The sequence below is a fragment of the Rhopalosiphum padi genome, chromosome 4 (assembly GCF_020882245.1).
Source record: "Rhopalosiphum padi isolate XX-2018 chromosome 4, ASM2088224v1, whole genome shotgun sequence".
NCBI lineage: Eukaryota > Metazoa > Arthropoda > Insecta > Hemiptera > Aphididae > Rhopalosiphum > Rhopalosiphum padi.
Genome location: NC_083600.1, coordinates 31980331 through 32005627, shown reverse-complemented (window position 1 = coordinate 32005627; position 25297 = coordinate 31980331). Strand labels below are relative to the sequence as shown.

Below are 25297 nucleotides of genomic sequence, written 5' to 3'. Positions count from 1 at the left end.
CTTCACACGCACTGTCAGCAGTATCACCGAAACAGTTTACCCGCAAAAAAACGCGAAACATTCGATATTTTTTTTTATTTTATCGGTTTTCGTCACTTTTTGACATTATTCGTTACTTTTTGACTATTTTGCCGTAAAATACTGATATTACACGTTTTCAGTGTTCAAATCGTACTAAAAGTTTCCGCAAACGTTGTATCATGCACAAGGGACCGTCGGCCTAAGTTTTTATGCAAAAAAAATTTCGAAAATCCAAACATATAGTACTTAAATCCAGTTAAAACCACTTTTTTGAAAAAACCTGTTTTGCAAGTTTTTGATGAGCAGGATTTGTTTCTGGACCTCGAAACTTCACACGCACTGTCAGCAGTATCACCGAAACAGTTTACCCGCAAAAAAACGCGAAACATTCGATATTTTTTTTTATTTTATCGGTTTTCGTCACTTTTTGACATTATTCGTTACTTTTTGACTATTTTGCCGTAAAATACTGATTTTACACGTTTTCAGTGTTCAAATCGTACTTAAAGTTTCCGCAAACGTTGTATCATGCACAAGGGACCGTCGGCCTAAGTTTTTATGCAAAAAAAATTTCGAAAATCCAAACGTATAGTACTTAAATCCAGTTAAAACCACTTTTTTGAAAAAACCTGTTTTGCAAGTATTCGATGAGCAGGATTTGTTTCTGGACCTCGAAACTTCACACGTACTGTCAGTAGTATCACCGAAACAGTTTACCCGCAAAAAAACGCTAAACATTAGATATTTTTTTTTATTTTATCGGTTTTCGTCACTTTTTGACATCATTCGTTACTTTTTGACTATTTTGCCGTAAAATACTGATTTTACACGTTTTCAGTGTTCAAATCGTACTTAAAGTTTCCGCAAACGTTGTATCATGCACAAGGGACCGTCGGCCTAAGTTTTTATGCAAAAAAAATTTCGAAAATCCAAACATATAGTACTTAAATCCAGTTAAAACCACTTTTTTGAAAAAACCTGTTTTGCAAGTTTTTGATGAGCAGGATTTGTTTCTGGACCTTGAAACTTCACACGCACTGTCAGCAGTATCACCGAAACAGTTTACCCGCAAAAAAACGCTAAACATTAGATATTTTTTTTTATTTTATCGGTTTTCGTCACTTTTTGACATCATTCGTTACTTTTTGACTATTTTGCCGTAAAATACTGATTTTACACGTTTTCAGTGTTCAAATCGTACTTAAAGTTTCCGCAAACGTTGTATCATGCACAAGGGACCGTCGGCCTAAGTTTTTATGCAAAAAAAATTTCGAAAATCCAAACATATAGTACTTAAATCCAGTTAAAACCACTTTTTTGAAAAAACCTGTTTTGCAAGTTTTTGATGAGCAGGATTTGTTTCTGGACCTTGAAACTTCACACGCACTGTCAGCAGTATCACCGAAACAGTTTACCCGCAAAAAAACGCGAAACATTCGATATTTTTTTTTATTTTATCGGTTTTCGTCACTTTTTGACATGATTCGTTACTTTTTGACTATTTTGCCGTAAAATACTGATTTTACACGTTTTCAGTGTTCAAATCGTACTTAAAGTTTCCGCAAACGTTGTATCATGCACAAGGGACCGTCGGCCTAAGTTTTTATGCAAAAAAAATTTCGAAAATCCAAACATATAGTACTTAAATCCAGTTAAAACCACTTTTTTGAAAAAACCTGTTTTGCAAGTTTTCGATGAGCAGGATTTGTTTTTGGACCTCGAAACTTCACACGCACTGTCAGCAGTATCACCGAAACAGTTTACCCGCAAAAAAACGCGAAACATTCGATAATTTTTTTTATTTTATCGGTTTTCGTCACTTTTTGACATTATTCGTTACTTTTTGACTATTTTGCCGTAAAATACTGATTTTACACGTTTTCAGTGTTCAAATCGTACTTAAAGTTACCGCAAACGTTGTATCATGCACAAGGGACCGTCGGCCTAAGTTTTTATGCAAAAAAAATTTCGAAAATCCAAACATATAGTACTTAAATCCAGTTAAAACCACTTTTTTGAAAAAACCTGTTTTGCAAGTTTTCGACGAGCAGGACTTGTTTTTGGACCTCGAAACTTCACACGCACTGTCAGCAGTATCACCGAAACAGTTTACCCGCAAAAAAACGCGAAACATTCGATATTTTTTTTTATTTTATCGGTTTTCGTCACTTTTTGACATTATTCGTTACTTTTTGACTATTTTGCCGTAAAATACTGATTTTACACGTTTTCAGTGTTCAAATCGTACTAAAAGTTTCCGCAAACGTTGTATCATGCACAAGGGACCGTCGGCCTAAGTTTTTATGCAAAAAAAATTTCGAAAATCCAAACATATAGTACTTAAATCCAGTTAAAACCACTTTTTTGAAAAAACCTGTTTTGCAAGTTTTCGATGAGCAGGATTTGTTTTTGGACCTCGAAACTTCACACGCACTGTCAGCAGTATCACCGAAACAGTTTACCCGCAAAAAAACGCGAAACATTCGATAATTTTTTTTATTTTATCGGTTTTCGTCACTTTTTGACATCATTCGTTACTTTTTGATTATTTTGCCGTAAAATACTGATTTTACACGTTTTCAGTGTTCAAATCGTACTTAAAGTTTCCGCAAACGTTGTATCATGCACAAGGGACCGTCGGCCTAAGTTTTTATGCAAAAAAAATTTCGAAAATCCAAACATATAGTACTTAAATCCAGTTAAAACCACTTTTTTGAAAAAACCTGTTTTGCAAGTTTTCGATGAGCAGGACTTGTTTTTGGACCTCGAAACTTCACACGCACTGTCAGCAGTATCACCGAAACAGTTTACCCGCAAAAAAACGCGAAACATTCGATATTTTTTTTTATTTTATCGGTTTTCGTCACTTTTTGACATTATTCGTTACTTTTTGACTATTTTGCCGTAAAATACTGATTTTACACGTTTTCAGTGTTCAAATCGTACTTAAAGTTTCCGCAAACGTTGTATCATCCACAAGGGACCGTCGGCCTAAGTTTTTATGCAAAAAAAATTTCGAAAATCCAAACATATAGTACTTAAATCCAGTTAAAACCACTTTTTTGAAAAAACCTGTTTTGCAAGTTTTCGATGAGCAGGACTTGTTTTTGGACCTCGAAACTTCACACGCACTGTCAGCAGTATCACCGAAACAGTTTACCCGCAAAAAAACGCGAAACATTCGATATTTTTTTTTATTTTATCGGTTTTCGTCACTTTTTGACATTATTCGTTACTTTTTGACTATTTTGCCGTAAAATACTGATTTTACACGTTTTCAGTGTTCAAATCGTACTTAAAGTTTCCGCAAACGTTGTATCATCCACAAGGGACCGTCGGCCTAAGTTTTTATGCAAAAAAAATTTCGAAAATCCAAACATATAGTACTTAAATCCAGTTAAAACCACTTTTTTGAAAAAACCTGTTTTGCAAGTTTTCGATGAGCAGGATTTGTTTTTGGACCTCGAAACTTCACACGCACTGTCAGCAGTATCACCGAAACAGTTTACCCGCAAAAAAACGCGAAACATTCGATATTTTTTTTTATTTTATCGGTTTTCGTCACTTTTTGACATTATTCGTTACTTTTTGACTATTTTGCCGTAAAATACTGATTTTACACGTTTTCAGTGTTCAAATCGTACTTAAAGTTTCCGCAAACGTTGTATCATGCACAAGGGACCGTCGGCCTAAGTTTTTATGCAAAAAAATTTCGAAAATCCAAACATATAGTACTTAAATCAAGTTAAAACCTCTTTTTTGAAAAAACCTGTTCTGCAAGTTTTCGATGAGCAGGATTTGTTTTTGGACCTCGAAACTTATCACGTACTGTCAGTAGTATCACCGAAACAGATTACCCGCAAAAAAACGCGAAACATTCGATATTTTTTTTTATTTTATCGGTTTTCGTCACTTTTTGACATTATTGGTTACTTTTTGACTATTTTGCCGTAAAATACTGATTTTACACGTTTTCAGTGTTCAAATCGTACTAAAAGTTTCCGCAAACGTTGTATCATGCACAAGGGACCGTCGGCCTAAGTTTTTATGCAAAAAAAATTTCGAAAATCCAAACATATAGTACTTAAATCCAGTTAAAACCACTTTTTTGAAAAAACCTGTTTTGCAAGTTTTCGATGAGCAGGATTTGTTTTTGGACCTCGAAACTTCACACGCACTGTCAGCAGTATCACCGAAACAGTTTACCCGCAAAAAAACGCGAAACATTCGATATTTTTTTTTATTTTATCGGTTTTCGTCACTTTTTGACATTATTCGTTACTTTTTGACTATTTTGCCGTAAAATACTGATTTTACACGTTTTCAGTGTTCAAATCGTACTTAAAGTTTCCGCAAACGTTGTATCATGCACAAGGGACCGTCGTCCTAAGTTTTTATGCAAAAAAATTTCGAAAATCCAAACATATAGTACTTAAATCTAGTTAAAACCTCTTTTTTGAAAAAACCTGTTCTGCAAGTTTTCGATGAGCAGGATTTGTTTTTGGACCTCGAAACTTATCACGTACTGTCAGTAGTATCACCGAAACAGATTACCCGCAAAAAAACGCGAAACATTCGATATTTTTTTTTATTTTTTCGGTTTTCGTCACTTTTTGACATTATTCGTTACTTTTTGACTATTTTGCCGTAAAATACTGATTTTACACGTTTTCAGTGTTCAAATCGTACTAAAAGTTTCCGCAAACGTTGTATCATGCACAAGGGACCGTCGGCCTAAGTTTTTATGCAAAAAAAATTTCGAAAATCCAAACATATAGTACTTAAATCCAGTTAAAACCACTTTTTTGAAAAAACCTGTTTTGCAAGTTTTCGACGAGCAGGACTTGTTTTTGGACCTCGAAACTTCACACGCACTGTCAGCAGTATCACCGAAACAGTTTACCCGCAAAAAAACGCGAAACATTCGATATTTTTTTTTATTTTATCGGTTTTCGTCACTTTTTGACATTATTCGTTACTTTTTGACTATTTTGCCGTAAAATACTGATTTTACACGTTTTCAGTGTTCAAATCGTACTAAAAGTTTCCGCAAACGTTGTATCATGCACAAGGGACCGTCGGCCTAAGTTTTTATGCAAAAAAAATTTCGAAAATCCAAACGTATAGTACTTAAATCCAGTTAAAACCACTTTTTTGAAAAAACCTGTTTTGCAAGTTTTCGATGAGCAGGATTTGTTTTTGGACCTTGAAACTTCACACGCACTGTCAGCAGTATCACCGAAACAGTTTACCCGCAAAAAAAACGCGAAACATTAGATATTTTTTTTATTTTATCGGTTTTCGTTACTTTTTGACTATTTTGCCGTAAAATACTGATTTTACACGTTTTCAGTGTTCAAATCGTACTTAAAGTTTCCGCAAACGTTGTATCATGCACAAGGGACCGTCGGCCTAAGTTTTTATGCAAAAAAAATTTCGAAAATCCAAACATATAGTACTTAAATCCAGTTAAAACCACTTTTTTGAAAAAACCTGTTCTGCAAGTTTTCGATGAGCAGGATTTGTTTTTGGACCTCGAAACTTAACACGTACTGTCAGTAGTATCACCGAAACAGTTTACCCGCAAAAAAACGCGAAACATTCGATATTTTTTTTTATTTTATTGGTTTTCAACACTTTTTGACTATTTTCCCGTAAAAAACTGATTTTACTTTAAATTTTACCAAATTCAGTTAAAACTACTTTTTTGAAAAAAACTATAGCCTATAGGTATGTAAGTTAAAGCTATAGATAGGTACCTATTTACAGTTATATACTTATATACCTATATTATATTATACACTAATTTTGATTGTACAGATAAATATTTAGTAATTTATATCAATACTTTTACCAATTTAAATATACATTAATATTAGGTATGATATAGGAATGTACATGTTTTTATATATACCTTAATACTTATGTATTTATTATATGTTTATTTTAGCAAGATACCTTTGTTTTATACTATCTTAGGTTATTTTCTAGATTTTAAAATTATATAATTTATGATGAACCTCAAAACTTCTATTCCATCGTCATGGTTTAAAGTTTCATTAACGAAATGGCTTCAAATGACCATGAAATAATGATCACATAATATTTATCAAAATGTTTTATCATATTTTACCATAATTTTACATAGTTCCAGCTCACGGGACTTATAAATTAGTACAGGTACATTTATGTATATATCCTGTGTTATTGTTCTCATTTGAATCCTTAATTTATGTTATAACTGTATCTACGACATAATTATAATAAATAATATATATTATGTGCTGCATTACGCATTGAACTACCGAAGTAAAACAATAATAATACCTAATAACAGTTACCTACTCTCAATACGATGTTATATTTTATTTTACTTTTTATGACTTCCGATGTAGCTATGTATAAAATATTCAACAAGTAAACAGCTTATGTTTTAACTTTGTAGCAAATGAAATTATAATTATAATGCTGTTGCCGCTCTTTAGAGCATTGCACGATGAAACAAAAACGCATTGCTGATTTCAATAGTAGGTAGATATACAGATTATACACGGACCACGATTCATGAATGATGAATTTTAACAGCATCCTAGAAAATAGAAATATTATTCAATTACTATCAAAATATAATATGTTAAAGATAGGTAGGTACCTAATACTTATCTTATATAAAATTACACTATAGGTTTGGCTAGTGGATGAATGAAAATATGAAATGATTTTGTCATTAATAAAATTTATATATCTTCAATTAAATGAAAAATCTTTTAAATTACTTTTAGAAACATAAAAATAAATAAAATTTATAATTTGACCATTTAACGTTCTTCCTACAAATTAAAAAATAAAAACAATTTTGATAGCGAATATGAAATGGCTACAATTTTGATATTAGATTCATTATTTATTTTTTTAATAACTCACTTGTTAAAAATATCCAAAAACTGTCCACGTAAGGGTTCTAAAATTTTGAAAATATGATAAATTTATTAAGAGGACGTAGTATCCCGGTGTCTGCATGTGTTGTCTCCGTCTTACACGCGTACAACATAGCAAATTTTCGTTGACCAGTTTCAATATTGTGCTGTTAGTTTTGATATTAGTGTGAATTGATTTATTATAACATTTATAGGTAAGATTATTAAACAGGGCCCCACAGAAGCCTTTCATTGATATTATTTTTAAGTAAATTATGATCATTTTAAAATGTGCAGTTTCAAAAAGATCATAACTTATTTTAATGACAAGTCACTCAGGTTATCAAAACATTATAACTATTAATCAAATTATTTCATTATAGTTCATTTTTACTTTGCTTCATTATCACTTTGAAATGAAAAAAAAATTGTAAAAAATGAAATAGGCACATATAAGTTTATATTTAGTTTTTATTTTAACAATAATTTTAAATTTCAGTATATGGGTAATTTATCATAATATAAAACACAAACATCATACTGATAAATTTTAAATGTATTAAATATTTAACAATATTAAAATATAATCTATTATCCATAATAATCTATAACACTGAATATATGTATGGAATATAATTTGCAATTATCATTATTACAAAGCAACTTATTATATTTTGTTAAAAGTATATCTAATATATCTAATAATCAATAACATCATATAAAATAAATATTATTTCAAAAAATAGAACACTATATTATTATGTAAAGTAAAACATTGTATAAATTACTTAATATAAAATAAATAATGGTTTAATGTATATTATTTATATACACATTTTTGTAATAGACATGATAATTAATAATTATTATTCTAAACTTGGTGTTAATTTAAAGTATTTTATGATTCCAGCCAAATTAATTTCAACAGATACATTGATTGAATTCTAATTTAAGTTAAATGAATTATAACTAATAAACTACAATAAACTAAAAAAATTTATTAACGTCATTTTCTAATAGCACTGGTTGGTCTAAAAACCTAAAAATTGTGTTCAGTCAGGTGAGTATTTAGGAAGTGTTGTGGGTTCATACAAATTACTCAAACAATATTGTATTTTCTTTCACAACTAATTATAACAAGTAACAATATAACTATAAATTATTATAAATGTGATTATGTTTCCAGTGAAATGGCACTACAAGATAAATTTAAAAAATGAATAAAATTCATGCATTTAGACTTAATCGAACTTCATAAGAGGAACTATTGAAGAGGTAAATAGTAATAAGTAGTAACCAAAGTGAAATATGCTTATTGCTTACACATAGTATTGTCACATAAATATAATTTTAATTATGAATTAACCAATTTTAAAATTCTCAGTTGTAAAATCTTCTAACATTTCATACAATTAACTGCTAACCTAGTTTGAAATAAAAAAATCTGCATACAAACATTAGTATCCACACTATTATTGCAATTAGCTTAAAATAGACAGTACTTAGTTAAAATAATATAAATAAAACTATTACTAATTAGTTGTTACTAAAAATTAGTAAATATGAAACCATGGTTAAGAAACAAAAAAAATCTTAAATAGACAGAATGTATTCTTTCTCGATTTCTTATTTTTTTTTTTTGAATAAATATAAAAGCTTACATTTTATGTTTATAGTGTTTATACTATAATTTTACTTAACATAAATGTGTAATAAACAATTAGTATTAGTGATACAGTTTTATATCATTATATGAATCATTTGTAGATTGAAGCCTATCAATATTCAGTTATAAAATATTAAAATAAATAATACAGTATTAGTTTTACAGTTTACAATTAAAATAAATAAATCACAGTTATTTATGTCATTAAAAAAAAAATTAAACAAAATAAAATAATAATAAATTTAAATACTTAGTTCGGTCTGAGTATTTAAAAAAATTGTTAACAAATATAAAATTTAAAGTTAAATATAAATATTTTGATCTATTAAACCATCTAGTGAAAACAGTTTTTAAAATTTTCTAAGTAACAAATAATCATTTTTATAAAATTAAGTTAAATATTGTCAATAAATTTGTTTGTATATAGTCCAAGATTTTAATATCTCTAATAAACACAAGGAATTTATTTGGTCCCATACAATTTAAAGTTTGTAACAAAAACAAGTTATTAGCTTTTATGGCGGTAGGTGAAAAAATAATCATTTTTAATAAAAAATTTAATACTTAATATATTTTTAAACTATCAGTTTATATTGTTAAATGCTTTATTGATTTACCTATGAAATAGAACTATTGTAAAATAGTTTTTATAAAAATATCAACAGTTTTTTGTTTTATTTTAATGCACATTAGTCAATATCTACAATATCCAAAAATTTTGTTTTCACCATTATTAATGAGATTCTAACAAAAATTTTGACATCTAAACCAGTCTAAAAACACTTTCTAAATGTGTTTAAATAGTAAAAACTAAAATTTTAATTCATAATATTGTTAGTAGATAAAATAAGTTTTAATTATATTTTATATCCAGGGTTTGGAACTAGATAACTAGCCTACAATCATCAAAAATAAGCAGTTAAAAACTTCATTATTACCTCATTTTGTAACATTAAAATAAACAATTAAAAAAAGCAAACTTAAAATTTTTTCTTAATTTTTTCCTATACTCAAAAAATAAATAAATAGGATCTCACTTAAAAATTAAATATTTTTTTTACAACATTAAACATAATTATCAATGACAAAAACTTCAGACCCGAAACAAAATACATAACTTTTTATACCGCACAAACTTGTCATTTTCCAATTTTAAATTTAATAATTTAATTCAAATGTAAAAACAGTGTTACCAAAAATCAACTAACCATATTTTAAACCATGTTGAAACATTTTTATAGCCCACGACTAGCCATGACTGACACAACAGATCAAAAATTAACAAAGACAAGTTAAGTATTACTACTAAATATAGGTAATAGGTTAACAAGCAACATTCAATCATAAACAAACACTAAAGAAAAAATTAGATTTTTATCAGTGTTTACCTGTCTATCTGAGTTATTTTAAAGTAAAAAGAAAAAAATTAACAAAAAACTATTGGAATAAATTAAATATTTTAAATTATAATAATATAACATACATTTCTATAACAATTGTGTCTTTGCTCAAAGTCAATTCAAATAAAAAAAGTAAATGCCTAAAGTCCCAAACCATGTTTATAACAGATTTAGATTCTTGAATTTTAATAATATTAACTGATTCATATTAAAATAATTACTCTGTATTTATACTCTTGTAAGTCTAAATCCTAAACTATTCAAGTAATCTACCACTGTTCTTCTTCTTCTTCAGTAGCAACCAAGTTGGATGTGACATCAACATTCTAGAAAAATAAAATTAAAATTAACACATTTAAGCATCATTCAATTTTGGCATAGCCTATTAGAAAACAAAAAAATAATGTATTATTGTTAGTTTAGTGAAAATAATAATAAAACTATTAGTATTCAAGTTACCGTTCTTATATCGTTGAAATTGTCAATAGCTGGAGAGGCTAGAAGAATACGTTCAGAAGCATCATTTAGAAATGATGGTACTTCTTGATCTGCCTAAAATATATAATTTCAAACATATTATTTTTTGTATAGAATTTTAAAAATCAAATCATTATTTTTTAATATTTTATACATTGTAATTTAAATTAATAATTTTTAAACAATTTAATTTAAAATTTAGCTATTTAAGTATTGTAATTAATTTAAATTGTTTTTTAAGAATTGATATTAATGGAAACTTACTTGTTTGAGAATTCTAATTAATTCAGGAGCTAATAGACCATCAAATTCTGGGTCAAAAAATGAAATTGCTTTACCAGCATTTCCTAATCTACCCGTACGCCCAATACGATGGACATACTCATCAATTGTTTTTGGTAGATCAAAGTTCACTACATAATTCACACCTTTAATGTCTATTAATACAAAAAAAAAATATATTACAAATAAAATTCTATAATATTAAGATAATAATTTCAAATAAATACCTAAGCCACGAGCTGCAACAGCAGTAGCTACAAGAATTTTCATTTTATTTGTCTTGAAATCTCTTAATGCCTGTTCTCGTTCAGGTTGTTCGCGTGCACCATGAATACTAGTAGTAGGGTAATCCAATTCACTTAAATATGCAGCAGTATAATCTGCCACTTTTTTTCTCTCGACAAACACTATTGTACCTTGACAATTTTCTAAAATAATAACAATAAATTTATTTATAATGGTTATAACTTATAATATTCAATAATGTTTTAATATTTATACAAGTTTAAGAAATATAAATAACTGCATAAATATTTTAACATTTTTAATAAATTATTAAACATTTTACATTAATAAGCATACCCATTTTTTTAATTACATCAAGTAATTCATTTTTTTTTTTAAATTTTGTGACTTCTATTACTGTTTGTACAACATCTTTACATGCTCCTCCTATTTCTCCAACAGCTACAAATATATAATCCGGTTTCAAGTATGAAGTGGCCATATGTTGTATTTCACTTGCAAATGTAGCAGAAAACATTATTGTCTGTCTCGACTCCTAGAAAAATTATACTTGTAAAAACTTTCTGTTATGGTCACATTTATGTATATTGTACATAATTTAATATTTTGTACACCATCAGGACCTGCTATAAAAATAGGACAAGGAATACACCTGCCCTCAAGCAAAAAATTGTTTTACACACTAACTTTTTTTTTGTATAAAATTATTTACTACTATAAATTACTAGAATGGACCAAAAATATTTATTTTGTACCAGAGTAATATATTTTTTAAGAAGATTTATGACAATCTATAATATACACTAATTATATTATACTTTCAGTAATAGAATTATAAGAATTATTATAGAAAAAAAATGTTGTTTATTTAGTTAGGGTGTATTTGTATATTTTTATGGTATAAAAATTATAATTTATATTTTAGTCAAGAAAAAATCATGTCACAGGCTCATAGTATCAGGTTTAATACCCAATACTCGCTACTTAATATGTTGTAAATAATAAAGAACACTTACAATGGGAGTCATAGTTGAATATGTTAATACTCGTTCTATATCAGGTTTGAATCCCATATCCAACATTCTATCTGCTTCATCCAAAACAAAAAATTTAACTGAAGAGAAAGTCACAATACCTTTTTCAACAAAATCATTAAGACGTCCTGGAGTACTAGTTAATATGTGAACCCCTCTCTATATGGAAAAATTTGTTATAATTAAAATATACATTTAAATAAGTGGATTTATTTTTTAATTATTAAATTATTTAAAATTTCATTACCTGCAGGATTTTAGATTTTTGATATGAAACAGATGTACCTCCATACAGTAACCCATTTCTAATATCAGTTCCTTTACTAAATTTCCATACACATTCAGAAATTTGTGCCACTAACTCCCTTGTAGGTGCAATAATAATAACATGTGGTTGACAATGATTTTCGTCATAAATTAATTGTGTTGGTTGCTTTAGTAAATTATGCAAAATAGGTAAAACATATGCTGCCTAAAAAAATAAAAACTTTACACATTTGTAAAAGATTTAAAGATTAAATTAACTTACAGTTTTTCCAGAACCAGTCTGGGCACTGGCCATCAAATCTCTGCCATCAATGATAATAGGTATTGCATAATTTTGTACTGGAGTTGGTGTAGAGAAATTACAATTAGATAAGTTATCTAACAAGATAGTACACAAACCAGAACTATGAAACGATGTCATACTTTGTGGAGGGTTAGTTCCACTCACTTTTACTTCAATAGTTTTATACTTGTCAAAATTAAGCCCTGCCTCAATTCCAGAAATAGACTCTTCATTTTCAATATCAGGAGGAATATACTGTGCTTTTGGAATAATTGGTTTATCATTTTCATTCTTTTTATGACCGTCTTCACTATTGCCATACCAGCCACCTGATGATTGATCACGTCTTCCACCTCTACCTCGATTATGTCCTCGTCCTCGACCTCGATGACTAGGGGCAGTGTTATCACCATGGTTATTAATATCAGAGTCATATTCACCCCTAAATGATTCATTTTCTTCATCAAATCTTTTAATAATACCTCGACCACGACCACGACCACGGCCACGACCACGTCCGTTATTATTTGAAGTGGAATTATTACTCCACGATTTTTCATAAGAATTATTGCCATTATTTGATTTATTAAATCGTCCTGGTCCTTTATGATATCCTGAGTTATTTTTATTACCAAATTGATTTTTTGGTTCATTTTGATTAACCCAAGTGTTGTTTTCATTGTTAGATAAATCAAAGTTATTTTCTCGTGTTTCTCTATCAGCATTTTCAAACACGGAATTATCATTTAATGTGGTATTATTTAGTGTTTCTACTACATTATTATCATAGTTATCATTATTAGAAGTATTATTTACATCATTTTTCCATTCATCAACAACAGGCTGGTTAATTTTATTAGCATCGGATGGGTTAACACTATTTTCTTCCATTGTGAGATATCTGTAGGTATATAAAACATGATTTTTTAAAAAAAATATATAAATATGACTTCTTTTAAATCCTAAATTATTAATAATAAAATATCAAAATACTTTAAGTGTAATGTTAAAAACAATAATAACTTTTAAAAATAAAAGTTGATTTGGTATTATTTTTTTTTATTTATAACAAAATAAATTAATATAAATAGATAATTCTGAAATAAACTTAAAATCTATTTTTTTTTTTTTAAACAAACAGGTTTATTTTTAAATTTATAAGTTTATAATAGTATTATAATAATAAAATAAGAAAACACATTCCAATTTTCTAAAGAAAAATGATTCTATTAAATACATATTTAAAATATTAACCATGCCAATAATTGAGAAAAACAAGAATCAAAAATCATTATTTAATAGCACTATTGTTCAATTGTTAGCTAAAAATAGAGTATCAATATAAAAGTATTAAGATATTTAGATTACTTGGTTGAACACATTTTTTACCTAATTAAGAGTAATTAATTTTTTCAATTTATTAGTGCAATAAAAATCACCAGATAAATCACTTCAGTTTTCAACTGCAGTCACCAACATAATTTGTAATAAAAATTTAAATTTCCTCGCATATTCAGGATACAATATTGGTTTTTAAAAGTATAAATACTCTATAATTAGATATTATTTCTATGTAAACATGGCATAAAAAAATAAACAAATCTATGTCAAACCAGAATGTAACTTTATATTTGATTGTATTATTTATTCAAATAAATACCTGTAGTGTTCAGACAACAGGTGGAAACGATGATAGTCTCAATTTACTTTATAACAATATGTAGTTCTCTTCTAAATCTAAAAACAAAGTAAAAAAACGCACCACATTATAAGGAGGCTCGATATTATTGTGATGCAGTAAAATCTATCAGATAATACTCGGCACCCACACAGTTACTCACCGGAATTAAATGAACAATGAACTACTACAGTATGGAACGTCGGAATCGTGCTATCCTGAACCCGTCAAGAAAGGTCCATCATCGATGTCCGTAATCACTAATCAGCATTCCTCAACAATTTCCACAGCGGCACAAGTGAACGGTGCCACAGTTACTGTTCACAAGCTCACAACCTAAAAAACCAAATAATAACAATAACAAAAATCTAAACCTAGTCCAATCACAGTACCGTCGTAAACACAGGAATGCACCGCCAATTGCGCGCATGCGTGGTGATTCTCGTATCTTGTATTCTTATCAACTCGGCAAAGGGTTAAGATCCTATATATAGATATAATTTTATTACGAGACACTCAGACACGACCGCACGACTATTATCAAATACTATACTTTATAGTATTTGCTATAATCTTAGTCCGTGTCCCGTGGCTTTTAGTGCTTTTACATACCATTGGCCGCCGCTGAGCAATGAGCATAATAATCATTAATCTATGACCTTATGCTATAATTAGTACAAGCACAGAATAGATTAGATTTAATTGAATAATATACAGGCTTATTAAAGAGAAAAAATTGTGAACAATTTGTCCATTATACAAGGTTTACAGGAAAAAGTTTTGTTACGTATCTATTTAAGAAATTATTTCACGGGTTACAACACAAATATTTAGTTTCTTTAGCGCAACATTATCTTGGAATATTTTGTAAATTATTAGAAAAGAACAGTTGTACATTTTTATTTTTATTTCATATTATTCAACATTTTTATTATTATATAATGCATACTGCATTACTTCATAGTGCATAGTTTATACACATTACACGACACACGTTATGGTTTATGTTATACACTTATACCTACTATAATCATCATAAGTATCTAAATTCTAAGTATCTTATTACTAGCCATTGGGGACTGTCCATCGACTCCATCATCGATTATTACCGATTAGAGGGTATTAGATAATTATTTTAATGTACACCATTACGATTTACACAGTGAATAAAGGACTAATTGTAATTTCAATTTTGAAACCTATTTGCATTTTTTGCAAAAATTTTTTAGTAATTTATCATAATTATCATTTATTTTTAGAATATTGTTATTTTTTAAAATATTTATATATTTTATTATTTTAAATACTCGTGGTTAGTTGAGTCACTCATGAATGCAATACACCTATTAAGCAAGTGTACGTTATACCTTAACCATCATTTAAATAATTATTATTTATTATACCGAAGAATTATTTGTAATTATTTTTTTGTTTTCTAAGCTATATTATATAATACAATAAATAAATGTTATGCATTTAATTAATTTAAATGAGTGATGACTGTAAATATCTTGGATTTTTTTAGTTGATTTAAAAATAATAATTTAACAAGTTAAAAATGTTAAAATTAAAAATTTATTTTTAAAATTTTTGGTTTTTATGGTTTTATACTTTTATATATTAGTTGGTATCTATTATCTAATACGTACTGTATGTCTATATATAGTCTGTGTACAAGGTTTTAAATGCTATTATAATTATTAATTTATAATGACAAAATGTAAATGTAATTCTATAATTTATTAATTTCTCAAATTTCTGTTATGCTTTTTGATAAAATAAGAACTCGACAACCAGTAATAGGTATTATATATACCTCGTCATATAAATTGGCACAAAATATGTATTATTTGCAAACGTGGATTGATAAAAAGGGCATAGATTACTAATAATTAAAGAACATTCCATCCTATTCTGCAATAAGACAAATAATATAATGCTAGTACATAATAATGAAGTAAATTAGTAAATATATAAAATAGCTGCTCATACTGATTATCCAACTTCCTTACTGGTTAATGGCTACTAATAACTGTATTCTTTTTGATTACCTATTCTAGCTTTTTTTATAATTAATAGATCTACTAAAACTTTAACAAAGAATTATAATTTTATCATTAAAAATGCACATTCATTTTAAGTAGATTAAAATTAAAATACATTGATATAAATTAGAGCATATATATACTGTAGTCTATCATAATATCGTCCCAGATAATTCGAGCCTGTAGATTTGTATTTTTATCATTGATGTGAATATAACGTGAACCACGTGCTAATTTAAAAAGCATATTAGGCACAAATTTGTTTTAAACTTAGCGAGTTAAATTTATTATTTTTTTTTAACTATTACCTAACTTCTAATTTAACAATTTTGTATTAACTTATTAACTTAAGTTAATTATTTTCATTAACTCGATCACCTTAGCGGCTTAGTACATACTCAGTGGCGTCATGACAACACTTTTTTTGTGGCAATTGTCCTTGCATTTTTCAGGATGGGTAGGTTGATGGATATGGGTGAATTTTGTTTTACTCATTGCTGTGTTATCTCTTATGTTATGACTGTTATGAGTTTAAGACATAATAATTAATAATATTAACATAGTTAGTATAAATTAAGTTATAATTTAAATGAATTTAATATTAATTTTTCAAGATAAATATTTTTTTGAAAATATGAGTTGATAAGGGGTAGGTACGAATGTACGTAGTACGATGAATGTGTGTGGTGGCGGGTGTGCCCTTGTAGTTCAAAAAGTTTGTGATGCCACTGTACGTACTTATATATTTGAGTCTTGAGTACTTGACTAATCAACGTATAAAATGAATTTTAAACATGAATATAATAAATGTAATAACAACTGATACACACTACCCATGTGAATTGGTACAATTATTACAAAACGGTACAATATCTTTTGAAAGTATGTGTAAAGCTAATGTCAAAATACTGCCATGTTCATAACTACATTTTTAGTTGTTTTATCGAGTAGAGAATTTTCAAGACGTTCTAAATAATTTGGTTAAATAGTGCCCCACATTACCAAAAAATTAAATATCCACGAAACGTAAAAATATGTAATTATTTAATCGTATTCAAATATGCATTTCAAATTTGTTTTGGGAGCAACGGGAGTTAAATAGTAGGTACTATGTGAGTATGTAACCATGTATTTGTCGACTGAGACTTGAGAGTGTGAGACTGTAAGCAAATACTATTACTATATATTATATATAGTATTAATTGCTGTGAGGCGTGTGCACTTTCAGATGGATTTCATGGCGCCATCTCGTAGGATGTTGCACCATGATAACTTGCGCCCGATACACCTTGTAATGCAAACATGCATATCTACTATATAGGTTTCTTATCACTAGTTACAGTACACAGTACACACAGAAGTCACAAATTAGCTTTGAGCATCGATATCACACCAGTATTATACTTATATATTTATTTTTATTTCAGAAACAGTCCATGTACATTCTATAAAATACAAAATCGTAAATATTAGTTATATTGTTAATAAATAATAATACTCTTACATTTATTGGTGTCTCCTTTGAATCGTCGAGACACCAAAAGATGGCTGTGGCTGGAGAACCTTTGAACTTAGCGAAAGGCGAGTTTTAGTTGTCGATTTTAACTTTATAATATGTGGTCGTTCTCATACTCTATTGTAACTTATTTTGATGTTTATAATTTTCACAGATGTCAAACGAGCCATCGAACTGTTGGAAAAGCTCCAAAAAAGTAATATTCCACAATTTAATCTTTTATATTAAATCAAAATTAAACTGTATGTTTTTGTCTAGCCGGAGAAGTGCCAGTAACCAAATTAGCTGCATTACAAAAAGTATTGCAGAGTGACTTTTTATCGTCTGTACGAGAAGTGTACGAGCATGTTTATGAAACTGTTGATATACAAGGATCTCAGGTGCTTAACATTTAATTCATGATTTGTTTTCATATTGACCTATATTTTAATCATTTTTTTTCTTTTTGGTAGGATGTTCGTGCTTCAGCTACAGCTAAAGCAACCGTCGCTGCGTTTGCTGCTAGTGAAGGTCATGCCCATCCAAGAGTGGTAGAATTGCCCAAAACAGAAGAAGGACTTGGATTTAATGTGATGGGTGGACGAGAACAAAATTCTCCAATCTATATATCACGCATAATACCTAGTGGTGTAGCTGACAGACATGGTGGTTTAAAGCGAGGAGATCAACTTCTGTCAGTTAACGGAGTGGTTGGTTTTTTTTTTAACTTTATTTGTTATATTGTATTTATTCTAAACCCAAGGAAATATTTTAAAGTGCGTAGAAGGTGAAAATCATGAAAAAGCTGTTGAGTTACTAAAACAAGCTCAAGGATCTGTCAAGTTGGTTGTCAGATATACGCCAAAAGTATTGGAAGAAATGGAAATGCGATTTGACAAGCAACGTGCTGCCCGGAGGAAGCAACTAAACCAATAATTACATACTGATGGTATGAACATTAGTCTACATAACTATGAATAGTATTTGACAAACTTGAACAGCATACTTATTTAGTTGAAGGGTTGTTAAAATATTTTCGTAATTGTTGTCACTAAGTCTTTTCCTTATTCATATTTTGATGTCTTCTAATCAAATAAAAAATTGTTTTGTGTTCCCAAAATTATATACAATAATTAAATAAGTAACAAAAAATTGATTTACTTAAATTGCATACTTAGGTTAATCAATAGAAATAACGATATACTGATATAATTGTAGATTTGTACCAACTATTAAAATAATTTATTTAAATTATTGTAGGTTTGAAACCTCATATAATAAAGTAGATACAATTCTTAAATTTGGTTATTCTCAATAAGAATTTTTAATTTACTTTTTAATGTAACTGACTTAAATATCGGTTTCATTTTATAAGTAACTTATAATTTTAAATCACATTTTTACAATTTATTTGTATTATATACATCATGTTAAAATGTTTAAAGTTTTTATTTAGTTAAATGTTAATTGTTTAGTATTCTATATCAAAATTTAGACCTATGTTTATTAAACTATTTCTATTATACCCTGCAATAAAGCCACATTTCTTTAAAAAGTATTATTAAATATGAATTATAATATATTATATAAAACTTGTTCATTGTGATCTTGTAGTTTCCAAATTGACTTATGTATTATCAATGATAGTAAAATTAATTCAGTGGTATGCCTTCCTACAAAATTTATATGACACTGAAGAGTTGTTTATAATTAATTATTATTTTTTGTTATTACTTATTTTATATCATAGATATTGCTTGTACTAAGCAATTACACATTTTGAGTTTTTTGAGTGTTTATAATATTATAGTTATACATTAATACATAGTTTTATTATTTAATTAGCATTTTTAAGTATTTGTATTTATAGCTATAAGCCTATTACTAACTCGCCAAGGTTATTATAAATTATTTAATACTTTATAGTTTAAGATTATCCCAGTGTTTTCAGTATTATAATTTATAATAATATGAAGTATGGTACACGCTATATTTTGTAAAATAATTAGGTGTCTACATGGAAAATTTGCAATTATCATTTATTACTTTATTATACTAAATATCATTATAGTTTGTTATAATTCATTATTTGCTTAAACATTTCAATTAAATATACTTTAATTAATTATAATATTTAGTGACAATATTTAGTTTGTTTATTAATTCATCCAATTTGTATTTAATAGTTAATAAAATCATGTATCATGCCATTCTATATCAGTGAAATAGTGAAAACTAAAATAGTAAAATATCAAATATAAATGTAGCTTTCAGTTTTTTATTATAACTTAGTACTTTAATAATTCTATTACAAAACTGGGCAAGTCAATCTGCTGTAAAGATGGTTTCAAGTATACTTTAGTATTGAATAAGTCATCATGATGGATGTGTTAAATTTGAATAAAATAATAAATTAATGCATATGAAAAATGATTCTGAATGGAGACGGTGGATCAGATTAATGCCGAAAATTACATTAAAAAAATATATTCATACCAGAACGGCCACTAAATCAAGTCTCCATTAGATTTAAACCTTACAGCATTGATTTTATTATATACAAAGTAAATTATTATAAAATTAATGCTTACAAATTACAAGTAGGTATGTATAATATATATATATATACATTATACAGTGTAGTATCCAGGGGGGACGGATTAAGGAGTTGTAACTCAGAATGTAACCCCCATTGCATGTTAGAGATAATAGAATAATAACATTGATGTATTACCATTCCCAATTTTAGACTTGTAGTACATTTCCGAATTATTTCGATAGCGTTTTTCTTAATAATATTGTCCGTGTTGAAATGTCAATGTAGTGACTACATTGTAGTCAATCTATAGTGATTATACCGATCGCGGAACGGCTGTTGTAGTGTTAGTGTTTTCATGTTTTATTATTAATTTAATACCTTCAATGGAATTAGTAAAAGATTAAAGAATAACAATTAAGATAGATGCAAAAGCATTAAAACGAAAAATAAATATAAAATTATACTTAAAAAATTGTAAAAGTAGTAATAAAATATGACGTCATTATAATGAAAATCACCAAATTTAATAACAATTTAATTTTCACATTTTTATTCAACCCCTACCAAAAAAAATGTTGGATACGCTACTGTTTATATTTACATATTTTGGTTCCATTATGAAGTATGTACTGGAGAAACCTTGTATTAAATTTTCAATTCTTAGGCCTTAGCTATAAACATTTTATAAATTTGGAACTACAAAATAATTTCTTAATTTTCGTAATTTTAATACATTTCGTGAAAATACCAACTTTAAACTCTTATAAAGAAATATTGTGACTATAAAAAAAATCAAAAAAATCGGTGTGTAGGAAAATAAAAATCATCGTACGAAAAGTACTTCAGGTTACCATTAATTTTAGAATATTCTAAAATCAATGCTATGGGTTATGAATTTTATCACAAAAAATAAAAGACAACACCTGTGTTTAAAATAAAAAAAAAAATGTATTAAATCATAATGAATCTATTATTTTATAAGTATTTTAAAAATGTACTGTACCATCACGTACCGTGACTACTCAGTACTGACTACTGAGAACTACTGCGTTACGCCGTGAGAAATTGAGAACACGATACTACGATATATGACACGGAGACGATGGGCGTGGTTACTGTGCAACTGCGGTAATACCGCGCACAACGCCATCTCTGTAACATTATATGCGTTTCACTTTTGCTATGGAGCTTCAATTATTTATTATCGCGAGTTCAAAATCTATAGTAACCAGATGGTTTATATCTGTGGTAAAAACCGAATACTGCAGCTGCTGCACCATCTAAGTTGTTGTAAGTTGGTAAAATGCACAAAAATGTAAATGTTTATTTCCATGGCCTGGGACAGTCGGTGACTACAGGCCATAAAATAAACGTACTGGCTTAGATTTAAGATATATTATATAATATGTATATTCCACAAAAGGAACGAAAATTCCTAAATCCGTGATATAAATTAAATTATCATCTATGGCGATACCACGTGATATCGTGTTGTCACTAATCGATAAGATAACCGCGTGACGGTGATGATAACGGCTTAACGACGGCGATTGCGATTCGTATTTATTTTTCTTAAACCTTAGTGAATAATAATATGCAATCATACATTCATACGTACATAAATAAATAAATCATTTTACACTACCAGTGCTAGTTTCTTATTAGTCACATCAAATTGTGTTACCGGAGCGTCCGGCAATGGAGTTGGTGGTCGGTGTTAGTTCAAATTGTTTAAAGTCATCCGGCATTCGTAGTTAGCCAAAAATATGCTGTCTAGATGTAACTTTTACTCAATCGCGATGGCCAACGCGAGGTTGAGCGTGTTTGGTCAACGCCGATTGTTCGTACCTTGTACGGGTTGTTTGTCCAAGTGTACAACCGCCATGTCCGGACACAGGAAACAACAATCGCGTCGCAGCCTCGGATGTTTAACCACTACCACACCCGACCTTAGATCGTATATGTTGTACACTTGCAATAGACGACAGACTATGTCGACAACGACAAATCCACCGGACGAAAAGCCACAAAATATCTTCCAGAGGTTCAAAAACATGGCCAAGAAATACTGGTACATTGTACTGCCTGTTCATTTGGTCACTTCGACTGTATGGTTTGGTTCGTTTTACTTTATAGCCAGCATATTTGATGTGCCTTCCCTGTTGGAACACTTGGGCATTCCCGATAGTATGATCGACAAAGTAAGGAATGGCAACTCGTGGACCAGTTATTTGGTTATTGCCTATGGTCTATATAAAATATTTACACCACTCAGATATATGGTAACATTAGGGGGAACTGGTATAACTTTACGTTATTTAAAAAGATTAGGATATGTTAACGATGGGACGTCATGCCCCAAAAAGCCATAAAAACATGATAAAGTTGCACATTACTTTATAGTATATTAAATTTATAAGATTGTTTGAATATGTAAATGAATAGATAATAAAATTCTGTTGAGATTTTATAATTTTGTGTAATATTTACAACCATATTTAAATATTGTAAAAATTTTTCACAATATATTTTATTAGTTGTCAATAAAACAGTATTTTTTTTTTATTGTATCATTACAATCAATTTCCTAATCCTTGAAACATTAAATCTAAGTGCTTGATAACAAACTATTAAAAAAAAAAAAACAAACTAGAGTATATAGTAATTTATGTGTACTAGTAATTATGTTACTGACAGGATAACATTTTTTAAAGTAATGTTGCCTCTGCAAAATTTTGCTCATACCCAAATAAGCATTTGAACTTACTAGAAGTTATCACAGAAGATTAATCACTAATCAGTCATGAAACTATTTTGATAATTTAAAGATCACTCAATATATCTGGTGACAAGCGTAAATTATTTTAACAATAATAGATATAATAAAATTAAAGAAATATTCATATTGCTTAATGTGTTTTCATATTAAAAGTGTTAGAATTCTATTTTTATTGATTCTAATTGCTAAGTAAACTGTAATAGTGTGAGAAGTGAAAATAATATTTATTAGTAACCTACTTATAATTTATAAATATCAATCAGAATGGTAAAATGTAATAAATAATGCAAGTGATATAATAGACTTAATATAAATCAAATTAAATATGTACCTATTAAAGTCTTAAAATCAAATTAAATTTTTATTAGTCTCATTCAAATTATGTGTGATTGTGTGAATATATTTTGTATTAAAGTTCAGTCAAGAAAATCATACGTACACTCAATAAACATACCTAGATGTTAATGACGGGCTATTACCAACAAGTCATAATTAAACAGTTTGATTCAAAGAAACCTAGATTCACCTTGAGAAAATCTATTATTCAGCTGACTGGCTTTTTTCAATATTGATTGTTTCTGAGCATCATCAAATTTGTTACATTGCAGATCAATTTCCCTACTAAAAGGTCTTCTTTCTACTGGTCCTTCTTTAATTTTTTCCTAAAAAACATTAACAAATTATTATTTTTGAAAATCCTAAATATTAACTGAACACTTAGTTTTAATTGTTCACCAGCAAGTATAAAGTCTCAAGTTCAATGATAATTGAATTGGAATTATAAAAATATAATTTATTGGTTAGGTAAGTACATATTAAATTTACCTTCTTTTGTTTTTTTAGTTTTTCTTGGTGCATTTCTAATAATGAATAGGGTTTCCGTTTTACTGAGGTTTCCGCCAGTTTTTCCATTTGCTCATCGCGTTTTTGAATTGCGATCATTTTTAATGCTTCCATATCGGTTTCATCAGCAGTTTTTGGTTCTTGGACTTTACGTTCTTTGTCTGACGGAGTGTCAGTCCATTCCGATCGGTTACTCATGTCGGGAGCCTCTCGTTTCCTGAACTGCCTTGCCCCTAAACCTAGATTGGCGGCTTTTTCCGGTGGTAGCTCCAACATCCATTTTTCTCGAACTGTTTCTTGTTTGACATCATCATATACCTACAAAGAAGCAATTGCGTTAGTTCATTTCAAACGGTCAAAATAGGGTGTGCTTACAATTAATATTAGGCTTATGCAAGTAAATAAACTGTACAAACTTCTCCAGCAAATTTTCGCTTCATATACTCGGCTCGCAATTCTAATTGCTTCTGTATGAACAGTTGTTCGGAATCAGAAGTTATCAGCTCGGCCGGCAATGGACCAAAACCCGAAATGTCATCGTCGATCTGCTGGGCGACTACACTCTCTTCTATTTTAAAATCTAAAGGCAATGACGGTCCGGGAGCGCGTTTCTGCGGCACCAAATGCGGTGGTAAGCTGGGTCCGTACGAGTGGTTAGGTTCACCTGGTGCAGCTGTCTCGTCGTGTTTGCCACCAACGGTGTTCGACAAACCAGATGGCAGAATCGGTCCGATGGGTTTGACTGCAGAGGTGTCTTTCGTCGGTTCGTCCGCGGTCGGTGCAGATTTCGGACGTACGTCGCTCTTGAGCGGAACAATCGGAACATGATATTCGTGATCATCTTTCGATTTGTGTTTACTCTTTGAATGTTTGTGTTTCTTGTGCTTTTTGTGTTCTTTCCCCATAGTCGTCGTGGTTGGAGCATGCGAGAGATTACTGAGACGTTTTCCGAGTTCTAGGTTCTTATGATCCGACAATTTTGGCCAGAACGAAACATTAAGTATTAACTATAATATTATTAAATGAAACGAGTAAATTCAAAATTTTCGAAAAACTAAACGTAAACAACGAATGTCGATAACCTACTGAATACACTGATGTCTGATAAGTGATAACAAAATGCTTATAAACGGTATATACTATCTTTATGGTTTCCCGTATCTAGGACATCCTCCAAAGCCCCAAAGGGGTTAATCCTCAACAATTCGCGTATTCAGTGATTATAATATAGACAATATAGTTATTGATTTATCGTATTACATTAATACATTGTAATCCACACATTTAAAATGCAACATTCATTTAGAATTTAGATTACTTTAGAT

The 25297-nt window shown here is 28.9% G+C and overlaps 4 protein-coding genes across 4 annotated transcripts; 2 read left to right on the top strand and 2 right to left on the bottom strand.

Moving 5' to 3' along the window:
* Positions 1-10042: 10042 nt before the first annotated feature.
* On the bottom strand, positions 10043-13484 carry LOC132929370 (ATP-dependent RNA helicase vasa-like). Its single transcript, XM_060994686.1, has 8 exons — positions 12573-13484; positions 12291-12515; positions 12026-12202; positions 11346-11544; positions 10991-11191; positions 10746-10918; positions 10464-10556; positions 10043-10330 (listed from the first exon to the last, which is right to left on the bottom strand). The coding sequence occupies exons 1-8, from the start codon at positions 13482-13484 to the stop codon at positions 10274-10276; spliced, it is 2037 nt and encodes a 678-aa protein (XP_060850669.1). The 3' UTR covers positions 10043-10273.
* A 4186-nt stretch (positions 13485-17670) lies between these two features.
* Positions 17671-19944, top strand: LOC132930437 (protein lin-7 homolog C). Its single transcript, XM_060996314.1, has 5 exons — positions 17671-17897; positions 17987-18028; positions 18091-18212; positions 18285-18521; positions 18589-19944. The coding sequence occupies exons 1-5, from the start codon at positions 17861-17863 to the stop codon at positions 18745-18747; spliced, it is 597 nt and encodes a 198-aa protein (XP_060852297.1). The 5' UTR covers positions 17671-17860; the 3' UTR covers positions 18748-19944.
* A 1902-nt stretch (positions 19945-21846) lies between these two features.
* On the top strand, positions 21847-22899 carry LOC132929503 (protein FAM210A). Its single transcript, XM_060994888.1, has one exon. The coding sequence runs from the start codon at positions 22117-22119 to the stop codon at positions 22720-22722; it is 606 nt and encodes a 201-aa protein (XP_060850871.1). The 5' UTR covers positions 21847-22116; the 3' UTR covers positions 22723-22899.
* Positions 22900-23463: 564 nt separating this feature from the next.
* Positions 23464-25082, bottom strand: LOC132929502 (GPALPP motifs-containing protein 1). The gene is made up of 3 exons (XM_060994887.1): positions 24389-25082; positions 23955-24290; positions 23464-23791 (listed from the first exon to the last, which is right to left on the bottom strand). Exons 1-3 carry the CDS (start codon positions 24875-24877, stop codon positions 23636-23638), a joined length of 981 nt encoding a protein of 326 aa, XP_060850870.1. The 5' UTR covers positions 24878-25082; the 3' UTR covers positions 23464-23635.
* Positions 25083-25297: the final 215 nt, after the last annotated feature.